General features: G+C 48.2%; 1 protein-coding gene across 2 annotated transcripts; it reads right to left on the reverse strand.

Moving 5' to 3' along the window:
- Positions 1-4,499: 4,499 nt before the first annotated feature.
- Positions 4,500-22,705, reverse strand: LOC143923439 (zinc-binding protein A33-like). Of its 2 annotated transcripts, XM_077447104.1 has the most exons (7): positions 22,019-22,705; positions 21,190-21,987; positions 20,934-21,029; positions 16,015-16,248; positions 14,105-14,127; positions 6,905-7,035; positions 4,500-5,995 (listed from the first exon to the last, which is right to left on the reverse strand). In XM_077447104.1, the coding sequence occupies exons 2-7, from the start codon at positions 21,538-21,540 to the stop codon at positions 5,451-5,453; spliced, it is 1,380 nt and encodes a 459-aa protein (XP_077303230.1). In that variant the 5' UTR covers positions 21,541-21,987; positions 22,019-22,705; the 3' UTR covers positions 4,500-5,450. The 2 variants fall into 2 exon arrangements, with proteins under 2 accessions (XP_077303230.1, XP_077303231.1); XM_077447105.1 differs by having other exon boundaries at positions 21,190-22,705.
- Positions 22,706-24,386: the final 1,681 nt, after the last annotated feature.

Here is a 24,386-nt window from a genome sequence, read left to right on the forward strand (position 1 = left end):
TAGAGGGCGGCATACACCATCTTCCCATATTAAATGGTTACTTACAAGAGAACCAGTAGATGGCATAAACCATTTCTTCATATCAGATGGTTATTAACAAGAGAGCCGGTAGAGGGCGGCATACACCATTTCTTCATATCAGATGGTTATTAACAAGAGAGCCAGTAAAGGGCAGCATACACCATCTCCCCATATTAAATGGTTACTTACAAGAGAGCCAGTAGAGGGCGGCATACACCATCTTCCCATATTAAATGGCTACTTACAAGAGAACCAGTAGAGGGCGGCATACACCATTTCTTCATATCAGATGGTTATTAACAAGAGAGCCAGTAAAGGGCAGCATACACCATCTCTCCATATTAAATGGTTACTTACAAGAGAGCCAGTAGAGGGCAGCATACACCATCTCCCCATATTAAATGGTTACTTACAAGAGAGCCAGTAGAGGGTGGCATACACCATCTTCCCATATTAAATGGTGACTTACAAGAGAGCCAGTAGAGGGCGGCATACACCATTTCTTCATATCAGATGGTTATTAACAAGAGAGCCGGTAGAGGGCGACATACACCATCTCCCCATATTAAATGGTTAATTACAAGAGAGCCAGTAGAGGACGGCATACACCATCTTCCCAGATTAAATGGTTACTTACAAGAGAGCCAGTATAGGGCGACATACACCATCTCCTCAGATGGTTATTAACAAAAGAACCAGTAGAGGGCGGCATACACCATTTCCTCAGATAGATATTAACAAGAGAGCCAGTAGAGGGCGGCATACACCATCTCCCCATATTAAATGGTTACTTACAAGAGAGCCAGTAGAGGGCGGCATACACCATCTTCTCAGATGGTTATTAACAGTAGTACCTGCAGAGGGCAGAATACACCATCTCCTCATATAAGATGGTTACTAACAAGAGAACCTGTAGAGGGCAGCATACACCATCTCCCCATATCAGATGGTTATTAACAAGAACCTCAATACTCTTTAGCCATATATATTGCTATCCTAATGTAGTTCCCTGGAGTGGGTTCTTTCATAGTATTTCCTCATGCCTTTTTGTACTATTTATGTCCTAAAATCAATAAAGAATATTGAATATGGAACAATAGAACCACTGGAGGGCGGCATATAACATTTTCTCTTATGCAATGGTTATTACCAAGAGAATAAGTAGAGGGCATCATACACCATTTCCTCATATCAGAAGGTGATTAACAAGAGCGCCTGTAGAGGGCAGTATACACCATACCCTCATATCAGATAATTACTAACAAGGGAACCAGTAAAGGGCGGCATACACCATTTTCTCATTTCCAATAGTTATTACCAAGAGAACCAGTAGAGGGCAGCATATATCATCTCCTAATATCAGATTGTTATTACCAAGAGAACCATCAAAGGGCATCATACAGTATCTCCTCATATCAGATTGTTATTACCAAGAGAACCAGTAGAGGGCAGCATATACCATCTCCTAATATCAGATCGTTATTACCAAGAGAACCAGTAGAGGGCAGCATATACCATCCCCTAATATCTAATGGTTATAGGGCGGCATACACCATTTTCTCATTTCCAATAGTTATTACCAAGAGAACCAGTAGAGAGCAGCATATATCATCTCCTAATATCAGATTGTTATTACCAAGAGAACCAATAGAGGGCGGCATACAGTATCTCCTCATATCAGATGGTTATTACCAAGTGAACCATTATGGGGTGGCATACATCATTTTCCCATTTCCAATAGTTATTTCCAAGAAACTAGCAGAGGGCGGCATACAGTACATCATTTACTCATATCAGGTGGTTATTAACAAGAGAGCCAGTAGGTGGTAGTATACACCATCTCCACATATCAGATGGTTATTACCAAGATCACATGTAGAAGGCAGCATATACTATTTGGTTGTATCAGATGGTGAATCGCAATTAACAAGAGAACCACTAGAGGGCAGCATAAAATATTTTTTTAATATCAGATGGTTATTGACAAGAGAACCACTAGAGGGCAGCATAAAATATTTTTTTAATATCAGATGGTTATTGACAAGAGAACCACTAGAGGGCAGCATACACCATTTCCTCAGTGGATGGAGGAAGATTTCTGCTGGAAGGAAAAGAATCATTACAAGAGACACATCCAATTCTACTAACCATATGTTATGTCCCTTGTGCTGATTTTTCTGTTTGTAGTTTTAGGTAAACTTAGACTTTAACCACGGTCACAGGCTTAGAAGGGACAATATTGAGGGAATTAGATATACGGTCTTTAGGAATTAGGGTTTGGTTTAAGGTTAGACTGATGTTTTGGTTTAGAGGTTGAACTTGGTTAGTTTTAGGAGGTTGGGCTCAGTTGTAAGGTTAGGTTGAGGTACAGTATTAGTTTTAGCAATTGGGATGTGTTTTAAGGTTCAGTTGAGGCTCAGGGTTAGTTTTAGCAGTTTCACTCTGTTTTAAGGTTAGGTTGAGGTTTATTGTTGGTGTAGGCACTACACTGTAGGGTTTGGACTCTGATTTAGCATTAGATCAAGGTTTTGTTTTAGGAGGTTGGTCTGGTTTAGGGTTAGGCTGAGTTTCAGGGTTAGTTTTAGGGGTTGGGCCCTAGCTTACGGTGAGGTTACTGTTCAGGGTTAGTTTTAAGGCTTTAGCTCTGGCTTAGTTTTAGGAGGTTGGGCTCTGTTTTAAGGTTCAGTTGAGGTTCAGGTTTAGTTTTAACAGTTGGGTCTGGTTTAGGGTTAGGCTGGTGTTTAATTTGAGCAGTTGGGCTGCGTTTGAAGGTTAGATTGAGATTTATGATTTGTTTTAAGGAATGGGCTTTGGTTTAGTGCTAGGTTGAGGTTCAGGGTTAGTTTTAGGAGTTGGGCTCTGGTTCAGGGTTAGGTTGAGGTTGCGGTTTAATTTTAGGGGTTGGGCTCTGTTTTAAGGTTAGGTTGAGGTTCAGGGTTAGTTTTAGGTTTTGGACTTTTGGGTTTAGGGTCAGTTTAAAGTTCAGAGTTAGGTGTAGGGTTTGTGTTCTGGTTTATGGTCAGATTGAGGTTTGGGGTTCGTTTTTGGGATTGGGTTCTAGTTTAGGGTTCGGTTGATGTTCAGGGTTAGTTTTAAGGGTTGGGCTCTGGTTTAAGGTTAGGTTGAGGTTCAGGGTTAGTTTTAAGTTTTGGACTCTGGTTTAGGGTCTGTTTAAAGTTCGGAGTTAGGTGTAGGGTTTGTGTTCTGGTTTATGGTCAGATTGAGGTTTGGGGTTCGTTTTAGGGATTGGGTTCTAGTTTAGGGTTAGGTTGAAGTTCAGGGTTAGTTTTAAGGCTTGAGCTCTGGTTTAGTTTTAGGAGGTCGGGCTCTGTTTTAAGGTTCAGTTGAGGTTCAGGTTTAGTTTTAACAGTTGGGTCTGGTTTAGGGTTAGGCTGGTGTTTAATTTGAGCAGTTGGGCTCCGTTTGAAGGTTAGATTGAGATTTATGATTCGTTTTAAGGAATGGGCTTTGGTTTAGGGTTAGGTTGAGGTTCAGGGTTAGTTTTAGGAGTTGGTCTCTGGTTCAGGGTTAGGTTGAGGTTCCGGTTTAATTTTAGGGGTTGGGCTCTGTTTTAAGGTTAGGTTGAGGTTCAGGGTTAGTTTTAAGTTTTGGACTCTGGTTTAGGGTCTGTTTAAAGTTTCGGAGTTAGGTGTAGGGTTTGTGTTCTGGTTTATGGTCAGATTGAGGTTTGGGGTTCGTTTTAGGGATTGGTTTCTAGTTTAGGGTTAGGTTGAAGTTCAGGGTTAGTTTTAAGGCTTGAGCTCTGGTTTAGTTTTAGGAGGTTGGGCTCTGTTTTAAGGTTCAGTTGAGGTTCAGGTTTAGTTTTAACAGTTGGGTCTGGTTTAGGGTTAGGCTGGTGTTTAATTTGAGCAATTGGGCTCCGTTTGAAGGTTAGATTGAGATTTATGATTCGTTTTAAGGAATGGGCCTTGGTTTAGGGTTAGGTTGAGGTTCAGGTTAAGTTTTAAGAGTTGGGCTCTGGTTTAGGGTTAGGCTGGTGTTTAATTTTAGCTGTTGGGCTCCGTTTGAAGGTTAGATTGATATTTATAATTCGTTTTAAGGAATGGGCTTTGGTTTAGGGTTAGGTTGAGGTTCAGGGTTAGTTTTAGGAGTTGGGCTCTGGTTCAGGGTTAGGTTGAGGTTGCGGTTTAATTTTAGGGGTTGGGCTCTGTTTTAAGGTTAGGTTGAGGTTCAGGGTTAGTTTTAGGTTTTGGACTTTTGGGTTTAGGGTCAGTTTAAAGTTCAGAGTTAGGTGTAGGGTTTGTGTTCTGGTTTATGGTCAGATTGAGGTTTGGGGTTCGTTTTTGGGATTGGGTTCTAGTTTAGGGTTCGGTTGATGTTCAGGGTTAGTTTTAAGGGTTGGGCTCTGGTTTAAGGTTAAGGCAAGTTTCAGGGTTCATTTTAAGGGTTGGGTTCCGGTTGATGTGGTTTCCATGATAAAATGTTGACAAAAGTAAAACAATGGTAACAAGCATTGTCTTCCAATCAAATGTTTATTGAGAAATTTGTGTGTAAGGTAATGACAACGCACAAGCTCCTTCCATCATTATTGAAGTGTACATGTCCCTCTACAAGGAAGGAGGACACGTTCTAACACTTTCTAACTTCAGCCAAGGATGCCACCAGATCCTAGAGAGTTGACAGGCTGTGTTCCGTATTACCCAATGCTTCAAAATGACCACATCTGGTGAAAAAATATATCTTAAAGGGTAATTCCCCCCCCTCCCCCCCTCCCGGTGTACATTTGTGTCAATGATCAAGCTTCACCCCTATGACCATTATCATCCATATAACCGTTGACCTGATTCCGTTGTACGTCTCCTCAACATCCCACAATTTTTGTCACTTTGTCTCCTTCGGCCTTGTCTGTTTGGATAGTATACACACATTCGCAGTTCACAGTAGGTAAACCCCACCTCCAACAATTTCACTTTTGCGGTCTGGGGAGCGTGGGACTGCAAATCTCTTCCCTTGCCGGGGCAAATTCCTCAAGCGTGATGGGATTTCCACCTTCAACAACAGAAGAGGCTTTGAGCCCCATTTTAATAACAGTAGGAGGGGCTTGCGAGGCATCCTATGAGTGGGAGGAGCTTGTCACACATCGGAAAAGTGAGGCGGAGCTTGTGAGGCATCAGAAAAGTAGGAAGGACCTTACAGCAAACCAATCGAGAGCAGCGTTTCCAAAAAGCTGGAACGGTACAGTGTAGTATATAGAGGCGAGTCAGGAAAACCAAGTTAATGGAGGAAAGTTCCTTGAAATGAACACACCGATAGTAGACAATTATGTGCCAGCAGAGGAAGAGGATGAGGGCGTGAAAATACTTGGAGATTAAGAACCTGTTCCTAATAATGATTATTTGTCAAAGGACACTAAATAGCGATGGAATGGTTCACGAGATTGATCCCTTGTTTCTGACCTTGACTCCATGTCATGGTATGTGGTGAAGGACCTTCAGCGGACCTCCGTTCTTCCCGGAATCATTGAGGCATGGGCAAAAATAGGGGTAGATGTTCTCGGAGAAGGATGTAACGAAGGTGTAGATGTGAGTCATGTCATCGGCATTGTAGAAGGAGAGCACGCCACCCTCGTAGTCTAGGTATATCCCAACTCGTTGTGGTTTGCTTCTCAAGGTTAAAGCCCGGTACGGGACGTCCAAGGCTTTGAATTCGTGGCCGTTCCTCAGCCACAGGATCCAGAAGCCATTCTCAGGAGACAAAGTGATCCCACCTCGTCGGTTAACAGACTCCTTGGCCACGCCAAGGTTCCACTTGGTCTTGTTGGTGACGTCGATCACCCAGTAATGGCGACCGCTGGAGAAGCCCTCGGTGCCCAGGACGCAACAGCAGTAGTCGAAGCGGCGTGGGTTTTCCGGCAAGGACTGCTTGGTGTCGCTGTACCGCACGCCGGTCAGATCTTCGGAGAGGACTAGGTTAAGGTGAGCTGTAGTAGGATCCATAATTATATTCGGTAATGCTAGAAGAGAGTTAAGGACAAGTTATTGGAAGATCAGGACAGGTAAGACTATTAGGACTCTACCTACTCTAGCTAACAAAGGGTCACCCCACCCAAATCTTTAATTTGAGGTGGATGCTGGAGAGTTAAACCACCTAGTGCAGTGGTGGCGAACCTTGGCCCCCCCAGATGTTTTGGAACTACATTTCCCATGATGCTCAACTACACTGCAGAGTGCATGAGCATCATGGGAAAAGGAGTTTCAAAACATCTGGGGTGCCAAGATTCGCCATCACTGACCTAGTGGCTCCTCATATCTCTTGGAGTCTATGGTGGTAAGATCTCAATGCTTGCACATCATGGGAGGCCAGACAATTTATTCGATTAAACAGGAAGCCCCTCCCCCCCTCCTCCGACCAACATGCAATTCAAATTTATCAATCAAATAATTTAATTTCCAAGAAATATCACTTTTGAGACCCAGTGACATCATCATTGAGACTTTTTGCTGGCCTTTGCTCTGTAGCAAGATCATGTTTGGTGGGAAGACTCCTGAAAATATCATAGCACCTTGTCTTCAGCGTTATAAGAAAGAACAAATCCATAGCATCCCTTTAGACATGCATGTTCTTCCCTGCTGGCTAGTGGGTGCTGCTGACTTTAACTGTGCAAACCATTGATCGGTTGCTTGTGTATACTCTAATATAAAGTATTCAAACAAATGATGAGCAAATTGCACACTGGCCAACAGGGATGCATGTATAAAGGGAGGCCAGAGATGTGTTCTTTTATATAGTGTTTAAGAATAATAGAACAATGACTTGCGCAAGCCCTATAGATCGCGCCCACACATGACAAATAGCAAACATGATTGGTGACATTGAAAGCTAATAGCTGTGAGAGGCAAGCCAATGGCATTACAGTTCTCACCAGGACTGATGTATGACTTCATATCCTTCCAGGCTGTATATTGGATCAGATCCTTCACCGCTCCATAGCCAAAATCCCGAGGAGTCACCACATTGTGAGCTGGAAAACCATCTCTGTAACCTCCGTAACATCTGGAGAGAAAGAAGTCCATCAAACTCATATTCACTTATATATTTCCAACTAATTCAGAGTACACAAAGCCATTCACTCCAGACAAATCATCACAGAAGAGGATAATTTCCCAAAACATTCTCGGAACCGGAGCTGAGTGCTCGGCCAGTTTGTTTTTGGCTTCACTATGAAAACTAAAACCCAAGGAAGAGAACCATGCAGACAAGGAAGAGAACCATGCAGACAAGGAAGAGAACCATGCAGACAAGGAAGAGAACCATGCAGACAAGGAAGAGAACCATGCAGACAAGGAAGAGAACCATGCAGACAAGGAAGAGCCTACAAGCTCCATGAAGAGTACCTGATGGGAATGAAGCCATGACCCCAGCGCTGTAAGTCCACAGTGCTGTACAGATATTATCCTCTATATATGGTTTGCTACACTCATTTTTTAGAGCTGCCCTGGGCTATAGTGTCAGTTGAGAGGCGGACTAATAATGTGTTCCCAGTGACCCCAGAGAACTCTGTGTTCCCAAGGACCCCAGACTATCCTGTGTCCCCACTGGCCCCAGAGCATCGTGTGCTCTCAGTGACCTCAGAGTATCTTGTGTTTCCCAGTGACCCCAGAACATCCTGTGTTCCCAGTGACCCCAGAACATCCTGTGTTCCCAGTGACCCCAGAGCATCCTGTGTTCCCAGTGACCCCAGAGCATCCTGTGTTCCCAGTGACCCCATAACATCCTGTGTTCCCAGTGACCCCATAACATCCTGTGTTCCCAGTGACCCCATAACATCCTGTGTTCCCAGTGACCCCAGAGCATCCTGTGTTCCCAGTGACCCCAGAGCATCCTGTGTTCCCAGTGACCCCAGACTATCCTATGTCCCCACCTTCCCCAGAGCATCGTGTGCTCTCAGTGACCTCAGAGTATCTTGTGTTTCCCAGTGACCCCAGAACATCCTGTGTTCCCAGTGACCCCAGAACATCCTGTGTTCCCAGTGACCCCAGAACATCCTGTGTTCCCAGTGACCCCAGAACATCCTGTGTTCCCAGTGACCCCAGAGCATCCTGTGTTCCCAGTGACCCCAGAGCATCCTGTGTTCCCAGTGACCCCAGAGCATCCTGTGTTCCCAGTGACCCCAGAGCATCCTGTGTTCCCAGTGACCCCATAACATCCTGTGTTCCCAGTGACCCCATAACATCCTGTGTTCCCAGTGACCCCATAACATCCTGTGTTCCCAGTGACCCCAGAGCATCCTGTGTTCCCAGTGACCCCAGAGCATCCTGTGTTCCCAGTGACCCCAGAGCATCCTGTGTTCCCAGTGACCCCAGAGCATCCTGTGTTCCCAGTGACCCCAGAGCATCCTGTGTTCCCAGTGACCCCAGAGCATCCTGTGTTCCCAGTGACCCCATAACATTCTGTGTTCCCAGTGACCCCAGAACATCCTGTGTTTCCCAGTGACCCCAGAGCATCCTGTGTTCCCAGTGACCCCAGAGCATCCTGTGTTCCCAAGGACCCCAGACTATCCTGTGTCCCCACTGGCCCCAGAGCATCGTGTGCTCTCAGTGACCTCAGAGTATCTTGTGTTTCCCAGTGACCCCAGACCATCCTGTGTTCCCAGTGACCCCATAACATCCTGTGTTCCCAGTGACCCCATAGCATCCTGTGTTCCCAGTGACCCCAGAGCATCCTGTGTTCCCAGTGACCCCATAACATCCTGTGTTCCCAGTGACCCCATAACATCCTGTGTTCCCAGTGACCCCAGACCATCCTCTGTTCCCAGTGACCCCAGAGCATCCTGTGTTCCCAGTGACCCCATAACATCCTGTGTTCCCAGTGACCCCATAACATCCTGTGTTCCCAGTGACCCCAGAGCATCCTGTGTTCCCAGTGACCCCATAACATTCTGTGTTCCCAGTGACCCCAGAACATCCTGTGTTCCCAGTGACCCCAGAGCATCCTGTGTTCCCAAGGACCCCAGACTATCCTATGTCCCCACCTTCCCCAGAGCATCGTGTGCTCTCAGTGACCTCAGAGTATCTTGTGTTTCCCAGTGACCCCAGAACATCCTGTGTTCCCAGTGACCCCAGAACATCCTGTGTTCCCAGTGACCCCAGAGCATCCTATGTTCCCAGTGACCCCAGAGCATCCTGTGTTCCCAGTGACCCCAGAACATCCTGTGTTCCCAGTGACCCCAGAGCATCCTATGTTCCCAGTGACCCCAGAGCATCCTGTGTTCCCAGTGACCCCAGAGCATCCTGTGTTCCCAGTGACCCCATAACATCCTGTGTTCCCAGTGACCCCATAACATCCTGTGTTCCCAGTGACCCCATAACATCCTGTGTTCCCAGTGACCCCAGAGCATCCTGTGTTCCCAGTGACCCCATAACATCCTGTGTTCCCAGTGACCCCAGAGCATCCTGTGTTCCCAGTGACCCCAGAGCATCCTGTGTTCCCAGTGACCCCAGAACATCCTGTGTTTCCCAGTGACCCCAGAACATCCTGTGTTTCCCAGTGACCCCAGAGCATCCTGTGTTCCCAGTGACCCCAGAGCATCCTGTGTTCCCAAGGACCCCAGACTATCCTGTGTCCCCACTGGCCCCAGAGCATCGTGTGCTCTCAGTGACCTCAGAGTATCTTGTGTTTCCCAGTGACCCCAGACCATCCTGTGTTCCCAGTGACCCCATAACATCCTGTGTTCCCAGTGACCCCAGAGCATCCTGTGTTCCCAGTGACCCCATAACATCCTGTGTTCCCAGTGACCCCAGAGCATCCTGTGTTCCCAGTGACCCCAGAGCATCCTGTGTTCCCAGTGACCCCAGAGCATCCTGTGTTCCCAGTGACCCCATAACATCCTCTGTTCCCAGTGACCCCAGAGCATCCTGTGTTCCCAGTGACCCCAGACCATCCTGTGTTCCCAGTGACCCCAGACCATCCTGTGTTCCCAGTGACCCCAGAGCATCCTGTGTTCCCAGTGACCCCATAACATTCTGTGTTCCCAGTGATCCCAGAACATCCTGTGTTTCCCAGTGACCCCAGAGCATCCTGTGTTCCCAGTGACCCCAGAGCATCCTGTGTTCCCAAGGACCCCAGACTATCCTGTGTCCCCACTGGCCCCAGAGCATCGTGTGCTCTCAGTGACCCCAGAGCATCCTGTGTTCCCAGTGACCCCATAACATCCTGTGTTCCCAGTGACCCCAGACCATCCTGTGTTCCCAGTGACCCCAGAGCATCCTGTGTTCCCAGTGACCCCAGAGCATCCTGTGTTCCCAGTGACCCCAGAGCATCCTGTGTTCCCAGTGACCCCATAACATTCTGTGTTCCCAGTGACCCCAGAACATCCTGTGTTTCCCAGTGACCCCAGAGCATCCTGTGTTCCCAGTGACCCCAGAGCATCCTGTGTTCCCAAGGACCCCAGACTATCCTGTGTCCCCACTGGCCCCAGAGCATCGTGTGCTCTCAGTGACCTCAGAGTATCTTGTGTTTCCCAGTGACCCCAGACCATCCTGTGTTCCCAGGGACCCCAGAGCATCCTGTGTTCCCAGTGACCCCAGAGCATCCTGTGTTCCCAGTGACCCCATAACATCCTGTGTTCCCAGTGACCCCATAACATCCTGTGTTCCCAGTGACCCCATAACATCCTGTGTTCCCAGTGACCCCAGAGCATCCTGTGTTCCCAGTGACCCCAGAGAATCCTGTGTTCCCAGTGACTCCATAACATCCTGTGTTCCCAGTGACACCAGCGCATTCTGTGTTCCCAGTGACCCCAGATCATCCTGTGTTCCCAGTGACCCCATAACATCTTGTGTTCCCAGTGACCCCAGAACATCCTGTGTTTCCCAGTGACCCCAGAGCATCCTGTGTTCCCAGTGACCCCAGAGCACCCTGTGTTCCCAATGGCCCTAGAACATCCTGTGTCCCCACTGGCCCCAGAGCATCCTGTGTTCCCAATGACCCCAGAGCACCCTGTGTTCCCAGTGACCCCAGAGCACCCTGTGTTCCCAGTGACCCCAGAGCACCCTGTGTTACCAATGACCCCAGAGCACCCTGTGTTCCCAGTGACCCCAGAGCACCCTGTGTTCCCAATAACCCCAGAGCACCCTGTGTTCCCAATGACCCCAGAGCACCCTGTGTTTCCAATGACCCCAGAGCACCCTGTGTTCCCAATGGCCCTAGAACGTCCTGTGTCCCCACTGGCCCCAGAGCATCCTGTGTTCCCAATGACCCCAGAGCACCCTGTGTTCCCAATGATCCCAGAGCACCCTGTGTTTCCAATGACCCCAGAGCACCCTGTGTTCCCAATGGCCCTAGAACGTCCTGTGTCCCCACTGGCCCCAGAGCATCCTGTGTTCCCAATGACCCCAGAGCACCCTGTGTTCCCAATGACCCCATAACATCCTGTGTTCACAGTGACCCCAGAGCATCCTGTGTTCCCAGTGACCCCATAACATCCTGTGTTCCCAGTGACCCCAGAGCATCCCGTGTTCCCAGTGACCCCATAACATCCTGTGTTCCCAGTGACCCCATAACATCCTGTGTTCCCAGTGACCCCAGAGCATCCTGTGTTCCAAGTGACCCCATAACATCCTGTGTTCCCAGTGACCCCATAACATCCTGTGTTCCCAGTGATCCCATAACATCCTGTGTTCCCAGTGACCCCAGAGCATCCTGTGTTCCCAGTGACCCCAGAGCATCCTGTGTTCCCAGTGACCCCAGAGCATCCTGTGTTTCCAGTGACCCCAGAGCATCGTGTGTTCCCAGTGGCCCCATAACATCCTGTGTTCCCAGTGGCCCCAGAGCATCCTGTGTTCCCAGTGGCCCCAGAGCATTGTGTGTTCCCAGTGAAACCATAACATCCTGTGTTCCCAGTGACCCCATAACATCCTGTGTTCCCAGTGACCCCATAACATCCTGTGTTCCCAGTGACCCCATAACATCCTGTGTTCCCAGTGACCCCAGAGCATCCTGTGTTCCCAGTGAAACCATAACATCCTGTGTTCCCAGTGACCCCAGAGCATCCTGTGTTCCAAGTGACCCCATAACATCCTGTGTTCCCAGTGACCCCATAACATCCTGTGTTCCCAGTGACCCCAGAGCATCCTGTGTTCCCAGTGACCCCAGAGTACCCTGTGTTCCCAGTGACCCCAGAGCATCCTGTGTTCCCAGTGATCCCAGAGCATCCTGTATTCCCAGTGACCCCAGAGCATCCTGTGTTTTTCCAGTAAACCCAAAGCACCCTGTGTTCCCAGTGACCCCAGAGCACCCTGTGTTTCCCAGTGACCGCAGAGCATCCTGTGTTCCAAGTGACCCCAGAGCATCTTGTGTTTCCCAGTGACCCCAGAACATTCTGTGTCCTCATTGGCCCCAGAGCTCCCAGTTTTATTCAGTGACCCCAGAGCACCCTGTATTCCCAGTGACCCCAGAGCACCCTGTGTTTCCCAGTGACCCCAGAGCACCCTGTGTTCCCAATGACCCCAGAGCACCCTGTGTTCCCAGTGACCCCAGAGCACCCTGTGTTCCCAGTGACCCCAGAGCACCCTGTGTTACCAATGACCCCAGAGCACCCTGTGTTCCCAGTGACCCCAGAGCACCCTGTGTTCCCAGTGACCCCAGAGCACCCTGTGTTCCCAATGACCCCAGAGCACCCTGTGTTCCCAATGACCCCAGAGCACCCTGTGTTACCAATGACCCCAGAGCACCCTGTGTTTCCAATGACCCCAGAGCACCCTGTGTTCCCAATGGCCCTTGAACATCCTGTGTCCCCACTGGCCCCAGAGCATCCTGTGTTCCCAATGACCCCAGAGCACCCTGTGTTCCCAGTGACCCCAGAGCACCCTGTGTTCCCAGTGACCCCAGAGCACCCTGTGTTCCCAGTGACCCCAGAGCACCCTGTGTTACCAATGACCCCAGAGCACCCTGTGTTACCAATGACCCCAGAGCACCCTGTGTTCCCAGTGACCCCAGAGCACCCTGTGTTCCCAATAATCCCAGAGCACCCTGTGTTCCCAATGACCCCAGAGCACCCTGTGTTCCCAATGACCCCAGAGCACCCTGTGTTTCCAATGACCCCAGAGCACCCTGTGTTCCCAATGGCCCTAGAACGTCCTGTGTCCCCACTGGCCCCAGAGCATCCTGTGTTCCCAATGACCCCAGAGCATCCTGTGTTCCCAGTGACCCCAGAGCACCCTGTGTTCCCAATGACCCCATAACATCCTGTGTTCCTAGTGACCCCAGAGCATCGTGTGTTCCCAGTGACCCCATAACATCCTGTGTTCCCAGTGACCCCAGAGCATCGTGTGTTCCCAGTGACCCCATAACATCCTGTGTTCCCAGTGACCCCAGAGCACCCTGCGTTCCCAATGGCCCTAGAAAATCCTGTGTCCCCATTGGCCCCAGAGCATCCTGTGTTTCCAGTGACTCCAGAGCACCCTGTGTTCCTAGTGAAATCTGGTATCATCTGGAATCTCCTATGTGCCTTATGCACCATGTTACCCCAGTGCACCCAGTGTCATCCAGAGACTCCAGTGTGCCCTGTGCCCACCTATGTCTCCATGCAGCCTCAGGTACGCTCCTCAAACCTCGTGGACTTAACCTCCTGGATCCACCTGGATTGATGGATCCATGACACCATGTCTGTATGTTACTGAGTGCTGATTGCTAAGTTCACTGGGTCTAAAGCCGAGTACATATTGGCTGGATATTGGAGCAGTTCAATAAAAACCGGCCGACATTCGGCCCGTGTGTATGGCAGCTGGTCCAACAAAAGCTGGCATGACCAAAAAAAGGTCTGCTGAACGGCATCCGATCAGCGCTCCCAGCCACAAGCTGAGAGCACTGACCAGGGTTCTGGCGGGGGAGTGGTCCCCCTATCAGAACACAATAGTAAAGCGGAGAGATTCCTGTACTAACATCACATATTTAGTACAGCGGCTCCTCCCAAGCAGTCAGTTTTTTTTGTAATACTCATGTAGCTCATGTCCCTGGTGGAGTCCAGAACCTCAGATGTGAAAGACAATAAATCTAACCTCACAGCATAGAGAATATCAATATACAGAACATCACATGACCATGATGATCAGCAGATACTTACATATCCATACAGGACTTTATATCCTGAAAAACAAAAAGAGAAAACTATTACCACTGACTATCATCTCTCGGCCAATCCTCAGCATTTAAGGGGACCAATGGGAGTGCCAGGAAGGAGACTGGGTACAGCTATGGGTGGAGTATACTCAGAATCAGGAATCAGGAAGGACACCGGGTACAGCTATGGGTGGAGTATACTCAGAATCAGGAATCAGGAAGGAGACTGGGTACAGCTATGGGTGGAGTATACTCAGAATCAGGAAGGAGACTGGGTACAGCTATGGGTGGAGTATACTCAGAATCAGGAAGGAGACCCGGGTACAGCTATGGGTGAAGTATACTGAGAATCAGGAATCAGGAAGGAGACTGGGTACAGCTATGGGTGGAGTATACTCAGAATCAGGAATCAGGAAGGACACCGGGTACAGCTATGGGTGGAGTATACTCAGAATCAGGAATCAGGAAGGACACCGGGTACAGCTATGGGTGGAGTATACTCAGAATCAGGAATCAGGAAGGACACCGGGTACAGCTATGGGTGGAGTATACTCAGAATCAGGAATCAGGAAGGAGACCGGGTACAGCTATGGGTGGAGTATACTCAGAATCAGGAAGGAGACCGGGTACAGCTATGGGTGGAGTATACTCAGAATCAGGAAGGAGACCGGGTACAGCTATGGGTGGAGTATACACAGAATCAGGGATCAGGAAGGAGACTGGGTACAGCTATGGGTGAAGTATACTAAGAATCAGGAATCAGGAAGGAGACCGGGTACAGCTATGGGTGGAGTATACTCAGAATCAGGAATCAGGAAGGAGACCGGGTACAGCTATGGGTGGAGTATACACAGAATCAGGGATCAGGAAGGAGACCGGGTACAGCTATGGGTGGAGTATACTCAGAATCAGGAAGGAGACCGGGTACAGCTATGAGTGGAGTAAACTCAGAGTCAGGAAGAAGACTGGGTGCAACTATGGGTGGAGAATCAGGAATTGGGTAGGAGACCGGATACGGCTATGAGTAGAGTATACTCAGACTCAGGAATCAGGAAAGAGACCGGGTAAAGCTATGGGTTAAGTATACTAACAGTCAGGAAGGAGACTGGGTACAGCTATGGGTGGAGTATACTCAGAGTCAGTAATCAGGGAGGAGACCAGATACGGCTATGGGTGGAGTATACTCAGTGTCAGGAAGGAGACTGGGTACAGCTATACATAGTAGGTGAGGTTGAAAAAAGACACTATAGGTGGAGTATACCCAGAGTCAGGATTGAGACTGGGTATGGCTATGGGTGGAGTATACTCAGAGTCAGGAATCAGGAAGGAGACCGGGTACAGCTATAGGTGGAGTATACTCAGATTTAAGGAGACAAGGTACAGCTATGAGTGGAGTATACTCAGATTTAGGAAGGAGACAGGGTACAGCTATGGGTTGAGTATACTCAGACTCAGGAATCAGGAAGGAGACAGGGTACAGCTATGGGTGAAGTATAGTCAGACTCAGGAATCAGGAAGGAGACCGGGTATAGCTATGGGTGGAGTATACTCAGATTTAGGAAGGAGACCGGGTACAGCTATGGGTGGAGTATACTCAGATTTAGGAATCAGGAAGGAGACCAGGTACAGCTATGAGTGAAGTATACTCAGAGTCAGGAAGAAAATCGAGTACGGCTATACATAGTAGGTGAGGTTGAAAAAAGACGCTATGGGTGGAGTATACTCAGAATTGGGAATTAGGACAGAGACCAGATACGGCTATGGGTAGAGTATGCTCAGAGTCAGGAAGGAGACAGGGTACAGCTATGGGTGGAGTATACTCAGAATCAGGAAGGAGACAGGCTACAGCTATGGGTGGAGTATACTCAGAATCAGGAAGCAGACTGGGTACGGCTATGGGTGGAGTATACTCACAGTCAGGAAGGAGACCGGGTCCTGCTCGTACAGCCGTGGTTGGGTGCTGCTGATGGTCTGTAGGATCCCCTGGCAGTTCTGTTTGATCTTGCTGAGACTTTCCTCCATCTCGGACAGGATGAGGTCTCCTTCTTGCTGCAGGTCTCTGAGCAGTCTCTCTTCTCTCTCCCGCAGGAACTGGTGCAGCTTCTCGAACTCCATACTGACATGGTGTTTGGTGTTCAGGAGGTTCCCCTGACAAAAAAACAGTTCACTGGTCACATATCATCATGCGGAACCTCCAACTGGTCTTATATCCTATGGTGGACCTATCCCAGACCAATCCCACATAAATGATCCATTGGTATGTTCCTATCAGACACCATTACCAGTGCCAGCCCTTATTATGACAGTGCCGCAGCAAACAAACAACCGGCACTGTGAACACCATAATTAGAATATGTCACTAACACACTTTAGTTAGTCTTCTCCAACGCCTTACCCCGGGGGGCCCTTACAATAATATATAGGCCTTGGGAAGCCCTTCCAATTGCAGTTCATTGGGGGGTCAATTGAAGAAGTGATGACCAGTAGGGCACATGTGCCCCATTGCGGCAGTAAAAATGCCACCCTTAGAAATAGCTAAAACATTAATTGGAGTCATGCAGCTGGCTCTCCCAAGTGGCACTGGATCTGCAACTATGAAGGATCTTCACATTGGAGGTTAATCCGCCACAACTCAAGCCTACACACCTCTGGAGAAACCCCAGTTGAGTTGGGCTGTCTTTTGGGATATCTGCTGACAAAACTTTAGATAAAGTAGGGAATGGATAAAACTGATCTAAATGTTTTCCATCTATGTCCTATTAGGGAGATTTGTCGTTACTTCCTGTTCTGCAGACACACAACAGGAGGTAAGAAGAAATCCAGAACACTGGAAGGAGAAATCAGTGGATGGAGCAAAAAAAAGGGGGGGGGGTCGTGAATGTTCCATTGAAAGAGGAGAGCACTCTAGTTGTTAAGTCTGCCATAATATGCAAGTGTGCTGTGTATACTCGCACATTACTGTAAGAGGGACACCCCACCTCTCTAGTAATATAAGGATCTATTTGAAGGGATCACAACCTTCCTCCTCCTACTGGTGATCCCTCTTGTGATATATAGAGGTCAGGACCTCCTCCCTCCTACTGGTGATCCCACTAGTGATATATAGAGGAATCAGGACCCCCTTCTTCCCGCTGGTGATCCCTCTAGTGATAACTAAAGATCTACATATAGAGATCAGGCCCTCCTACTGGTGATCCCTCTAGTGATATAAAGAGGACTCAGGACCTCTTTCCTCCTGCTGGCGATCCCTCTAGTGATATAAAGATCTATAAAGAGGCATCAGGACCTCCTTCCTCCCGCTGGTGATCCCTCTAGTGCAGCCTTTTTCAACCTCTTCAACACAGAGGAACACTTGAAATAGTTCTCCTGTCTTGAGGAACCCCCTGCTAAAAATTAGAAATCAACAACTCATGATACATTAGTGTGATGGTCAGTGAGAGGAATGGTCCTTACACTTGTGGTCATTGGGAAGAATTACCTCCTTACAGATAGCTAAAAAGATCAATGGTGTCAGTGGGAACTTATCTGAGAGGCAGAAATTGCCCAATGCTGAAGGAACCCCTACAACCTCTGGAGGAACCCTAGAGTTCCACTGAACCCAGTTTGAGAATCACTGCTCTAGTGATAAAAAGATCTATATAGAGGAAACAGGACCTCCTTCCTCCTGCTGGTGATCCCTCTAGTGATATAAAGAGGAATCTGGACCTCCTTCCTCCTGCTGGTGATCCCTCTAATGATATAAAGATCTATATAGAGGAATCAGGACCTCCTTCCTCCTCTTGGTGATCCCTCTAGTGATATAAAGATCTATAAAGAGGAATCAGGACCTCCTTTCTCCTGCTGGTGATCCCTCTAGTGATAACAAAAGATCTATATAGAGGAATCAGGTCCTGTTTCCTCCTGCTGGTGATCCCTCTAATGATATAAAGATCTATAGAGAGGAATCAGGACCTCTTTCCTCCTCTTGGTGATCCCTCTAGTGATATAAGATCTATAAAGAGGAATTAGAACCTCATTCCTTTTGCTGGTGACCCTTCTTGTGATATAAAGATCTATAAAGAGGAATCAGGGCCTTCTTTCCTCCTGCTGGTGATCCCTCTAGTGATATAAAGATCTATATAAAGGAATCAGGACCTCCTTCCTCCTGCTGGTGATCCCTCTAGTGATATAAAGATCTATATAGAGGAATCAGAACCTCTTTCCTTCTGCTGGTGATCCCTCTAGTGATATAAGATCTATATAGAGAAATCAGGACCTCCTTCCTCCTGCTGGTGATCCCTCTAGTGATATAAAGATCTATAGAGAGGAATCAGGACCTCTTTCCTCCTCTTGGTGATCCCTCTAGTGATATAAGATCTATATAGAGGAATCAGGACCTCCTTCCTCCTGATAGTGATCCCTCTAGTGATATAAAGATCTATAAAGAGGAATTAGAACCTCATTCCTTTTGCTGGTGACCCTTCTTGTGATATAAAGATCTATAAAGAGGAATCAGGGCCTTCTTTCCTCCCACTGTTGACCCCTCTAATGATATAAAGATCTATATAGAGTTATCAGGACCTGCTTCCTCCTGCTGGTGATCCCTCTAGTGATAACAAAAGATCTATATAGAGAAATCAGGACCTGCTTCCTCCTGCTGGTGATCCCTCTAGTGATAACAAAAGATCTATATAGAGAAATCAGGACCTCCTTCCTCCTGCTGGTGATCCCTCTAGTGATAACAAAAGATCTATATAGAGAAATCAGGACCTCCTTCCTCCTGCTGGTGATCCCTCTAGTGATATAAAGAGAAATCAGGACTTCCTTCCTCCCGCTGGTGATCCCTCTAATGATATAAAGATCTATAGAGAGGAATCAGGCAGGACCTCTTTCCTCCTCTTGGTGATCCCTCTAGTGATATAAGATCTATATAGAGGAATCAGGACCTCCTTCCTCCTGATAGTGATCCCTCTAGTGATATAAAGATCTATATAGAGTTATCAGGATCTGCTCCCTCCCACTGTTGACCCCTCTAGTGATATAAAGATCTATAAAGAGGAATTAGAACCTCATTCCTTTTGCTGGTGACCCTTCTTGTGATATAAAGATCTATAAAGAGGAATCAGGGCCTTCTTTCCTCCCGCTGGTGATCCCTCTAGTGATATAAAGATCTATATAGAGGAATCAGGACCTCCTTCCTCCCACTGTTAACCCCTCTAATGATATAAAGATCTATAAAGAGGAATCAGAACCTCTTTCCTTCTGCTGGTGATCCCTCTAGTGATATAAAGATCCATATAGAGTTATCAGGACCTGCTTCCTCCTGCTGGTGATCCCTCTAGTGATAACAAAAGATCTATATAGAGGAATCAGGACCTCCTTCCTCCTGCTGGTGATCCCACTAGTGATATAAAGAGGAATCTGGACCTCCTTCCTCCTGCTGGTGATCCCTCTAATGATATAAAGATCTATATAGAGGAATCAGAACCTCCTTCCTCCTGCCGGTGACCCATCTAGTGATATAAAGATCTATATAGAGGAATCAGGACCTCCTTCCTTCTGCTGGTGACCCCTCTAGTGATATATAGATCTATATAGAGGAATCAGGACCTCCTTCCTCCTGATAGTGATCCCTCTAGTGATATAAAGATCTATAAAGAGGAATTAGAACCTCATTCCTTTTGCTGGTGACCCTTCTTGTGATATAAAGATCTATAAAGAGGAATCAGGGCCTTCTTTCCTCCTGCTGGTGATCCCTCTAGTGATATAAAGATCTATATAGAGGAATCAGGACCTCCTTCCTCCCACTGTTGACCCCTCTAATGATATAAAGATCTATAAAGAGGAATCAGAACCTCTTTTATTCTGCTGGTGATCCCTCTAGTGATATAAAGATCTATATAAGAGTTATCAGGACCTGCTTCCTCGTGCTGGTGATCCCTCTAGTGATAACAAAAGATCTATATAGAGGAATCAGGACCTCCTTCCTCCTGATAGTGATCCCTCTAGTGATATAAAGATCTATAAAGAGGAATCAGGACCTCCTTCCTCCTGCTGGTGATCCCACTAGTGATATAAAGAGGAATCTGGACCTCCTTCCTCCTGCTGGTGATCCCTCTAATGATATAAAGATCTACATAGAAGAATCAGAACCTCCTTCCTTCTGCTGGTGACCCCTCTAGTGATATAAAGGTCTATATATAGGAATCAGGACCTCCTTCCTCCTGCTGGTGATCCCTCTAGTGATATAAAGGTCTATATATAGGAATCAGGACCTCCTTCCTCCTGCTGGTGACCCCTCTAGTGATATAAAGGTCTATATAGAGGAATCGGACCTGCTTCCATCTGCTGGTGACCACTATAGTGATATAAAGATCCATATAGAGGAATCGGACCTGCTCCCCCCTACTGGTGATTCCTCTGGTAGAATAAAGATCTATATAGAGGAATCAGGACCTCTATCCTCTAGTGATGATGATCCCTCTAGTGATATAAAGATCTATATAAAGGAATCGGGATCTCCTTTTTCTTGCTAATGATCCCTCTAGCGCTCTAAAGATCTATTTGGGGGGGATCAGGTCCTGACTTCTCTAGTACTGGCATCATTCTTGCACTTGGCAGTGCCTACGGTGTGACACCAGTTATCTTTTTAGCTGTTGGTAAGAGGGGCATTTTTCCCACTGACCACCAATGTATGGGCCATTTCTTCCCTGACCCCAATGAATTTTTCTTAGCGGGGGTTCCCCTAGACCTAAAAGTTACTTCAAGGTTTTCTCAGCGGTAAAATGGTTGGGAAAGGCTGCCATGGATGGACAGTTGTTCACCGTATAGGAGATGGAGGATGGACAACTTACCCGGTGCTGAGCGATCATCTGCTCCTGGGCACACTGCATCTGTTGCAGCTCCTTCAGGCGGGACTCCAGAGGGGAAATCGCGGACATCAACTCCTCCTGTTGGCAAGAAAATACAAAAATATAAATAGCAATTTTTGGCGGAGTGCTATCCTCTGTGCCGACCACCTCTCTCGATATACAGTGCGGTAACCTCCTACTTTGTGTTGGATGTGAAGTAGACCAGTAGAATTGTGGTGTGTATGGCATATGTACTCACCTTGTATCCCCCGACGGCCTCCTGTATGGGGATTAGTGTATGCCCAGGCAGTGGCTCGGTGGACCCTCTGCAGCGAGGGCACAGGAGCCTGCTGTCTTGGGTGGAAAAAAACTGAACCTTTTCCCCGTGCTCTGAACACACGCTCCTCTGCCCACCATCGGGGGACTGCACCGGCGGTGGGCGGCATTTTGGGCACGACGGGTAAGCCTCCTGTCCCCTCCAAGATCGCTCCAAGCATCCCCTGCATAGGCAGTGCCCACAGGACATGGTGACGGGCTCACGGGGCACATCGTGGCACATGACACAGCTCAGGGAGGGCAGAAGGGGCAATGGACTGGGGCTGCTGGCCATTGCTGCAACTTGGGGCTCCTAATTCAGACTGTCCCACCGGGCCTCAGGCTGTCACTCTGGCTGTCTCTGTGACTAGGGTGTCTCTCACTGAGCTATGGGCGTCTCTGCGACTCACTCTGTGTCTCTGAAGCCCCCTGGACTTGGACTGTCTCTCTGAAGCCCCCCTGGACTTGGACTGTCTCTCTGAAGCCCCCCTGGACTTGGACTGTCTCTCTGAAGCCCCCCTGGACTTGGACTGTCTCTCTGAAGCCCCCCTGGACTTGGACTGTCTCTCTGAAGTCCCCCTGGACTTGGACTGTCTCTCTGAAGCCCCCCTGGACTTGGACTGTCTCTCTGAAGCCCCCCTGGACTTGGACTGTCTCTCTGAAGCCCCCCTGGACTTGGACTGTCTCTCTGAAGTCCCCCTGGACTTTGACTGTCTCTCGGTGACTCTGAAGTCTCCCTAAACTCTGGCTGTCCCTGTGAAGTCTTTGAGAACTCTGACAGTCTCTTTGAGGTCTCTCTGAACTCTGACTGGCCCCTCTGCTCCCAGCTGTCTCTGCTATTGTCCTAGATGTCTCTATCTCAGTAGCAATCTCTGCTGTCTCTCAGCCTTGCTGTCTCTTCTCTTGTCCCAGATATCTCTATCTCAGGATGTCCCTCCTTTTATCCCAGATGTCTCAATCTCAGGATGTCCCTCCTTTTATCCCAGATGTCTCTATCTCAGGATGTCTCTCCTTTTATCCCAGATGTCTCTATCTCAGGATGTCCCTCCTTTTGTCCCAGATGTCTCTATCCCAGGATGTCTCTCCTATTGTTCCAGATGTCTCTATTCCTCTGCCAATCTCTCTGCCCCCTCTTCTCCCAGCTGTCTCTTCTATTGTCCCAGATGGTCCTAGATGTCTCTATCCCAGGCTGTCTCTCCTATTGTCCCAGATGGTCCTAGATGTCTCTATCCCAGGCTGTCTCTCCTATTGTCCCAGATGTCTCTACCCCTCTGGCTGTCTCTCTGCTCCCAGCAGTCTCCCTGGTTGCCCCTTGCTGTCTCTTATTCCCTGCAGGCCTGGCTGTCTCTGAGTGACCCCTATCCTCTTCCTGGGTGTCTCTCTCGCCCCTATTTCCTCCCCTGTGTGGTGCGTCTGTCTCTGAGCGGCAGGAGGGAGGGGGAAGGGAGGAGGAAGGGGGGGAAGGGGAGGAGGCGAGGGGGGGGGCTCACACAATAATAGGGGGAGAGAGGGAGGGGGAGAGAGAAGGGAGGGACACAGGAGAGGAGGGGGAAGCTGCAAACAAAGCAGCCATGGGGGGGGAAAAATGCAGGCTGCTGCACTAAAGCCATGTGTTCCCTAGGATTAGATTGCAAGCTCTTTTTCCTACATGTGTGGTTACATTGTATCTGGGAGGAGGAGGGTGAGGGGTTAATGGCATGTTTGTGGAGAAGAAGGAGGAAGAGAGGGGAGGAGGGGAGAGCGGAGGGGGGGAGGGGAGCGTGGTGGTGGTGGGGGGATGATGGAGGATCAGAGGGCGGCTGGGCGGAGGGGTGGAAAGAAAATGGGGTCTGACGTGGAATTATGGGGGCGACGGGCGCTCATGGAAGGCGAGACGGATAGAGAGGAGAGAACGCCATTATTTATTGGAGCGTCTGCAGAGTGCCGCACTGCGTTATGCGCTGGGGGAGCGCGAAAATGGACAATCACGTGACCCCCCCGATACAGCGAGAAGGTCACAGCGACCAACGCGGAGAAAAGAGATTGCGATCACTGAAACAAATCCTTAGAAAACAAAGTATCAATAAAGGGACAGAATTCTATACAATGTAACAAATCTTTAGACTACAATGGTGGGAGATTTACTAAAACTGGAGAGTGAAAAATCTGGTGCAGCTGTGCATGGGAGCCAATCAGCTTCTGACTTCAGCTTGTTCAGTGAAGCTTTGACAATAAAATCTCAAAGCTGATTGGCTGCCATGCAGAGCTGCACCAGATTTTGCACTCTCCAGTTTTAGTAAATCCCCCCCACTGTATTTGTTACATTGTATAGACTGCTGGATGTCTCTTTATTGATACTTTATATTGTAAAGATTTGTTACATCGGGGGGGGGGGGGGGGGGGGTTATTTAAAAAAGGCAAATCCACTTTGCACTGAAAATGCACTTGGAAGTGCAGTCACTCTAAATCTAAGGGGTAGATCTGAAATGAGGGGAAGCTCTGCTGATTTTATCATCCAATCATGTGCATGTGTCCCACATGTCTCTATCCCAGGATGTCCCTCCTTTTATCCCAGGGTGTCTCTCCTATTGTTCCAGATGTCTCTATGTCTAAAAATGCTGTTTTTTATTTTCCTTGCATGTCCCCCTCGGATCTACAGCCACTTTACTTCCAAGTGCACTTGCAGTGCAAAGTGGATTTTCCTTTAGTAAATAACCCCCCATTGTATAGAATTCTGAATCACCCCCCCCCCCATATGATACTTTGTATTTTAAGGATTGTGTTACATTGTATACAGTTCTGGATCCTCCTCCTCCCCCCCCATACAAAGGGGAGGAGATTTACTAAAACCGGAGAGTGCACAATCTGGTGCAGCTGTGCATGGGAGCCAATCAGCTTCTGACTTCAGCTTGTTCAGTGAAGCTTTGACAATAAAACCTGGAAGCTGATTGGCTCCCATGCTCAGCTGCATCAGATTTTGCACTCTTCGGTTTTAGTAAATCCTCCCCCCCTTTGTATTCTAAAGATTTATTACATTGAATACAATTCTGGATGTCTCTTTATTGATACTTTATATTGTAAGAATTTGTTACATTGTATCGAATTCTGGATCCCGTCCCATTGATAATTTGGGGGCATTCAGAACTCTATACAATGTAACAA

The sequence above is a fragment of the Lithobates pipiens genome, unplaced genomic scaffold, assembly GCF_037356315.1.
Source record: "Lithobates pipiens isolate NorthernLeopardFrog02 unplaced genomic scaffold, aLitPip1_a1.2 Scaffold_22, whole genome shotgun sequence".
Classification (NCBI taxonomy): domain Eukaryota; kingdom Metazoa; phylum Chordata; class Amphibia; order Anura; family Ranidae; genus Lithobates; species Lithobates pipiens.

Coding starts and splice junctions, on each gene's coding strand:
- LOC143923439 (XM_077447104.1), bottom strand. CDS start 21,540: ATGGCCAGCAGCCCCAGTCCATTGCCCCTTCTGCCCTCCCTGAGCTGT. Junction 21,030..21,189: donor AGGCCGTCGGGGGATACAAG/GTGAGTACATAT, acceptor TCTTGCCAACAG/GAGGAGTTGATGTCCGCGAT. Junction 7,036..14,104: donor ATAAAGTCCTGTATGGATAT/GTAAGTATCTGC, acceptor CTTTCTCTCCAG/ATGTTACGGAGGTTACAGAG.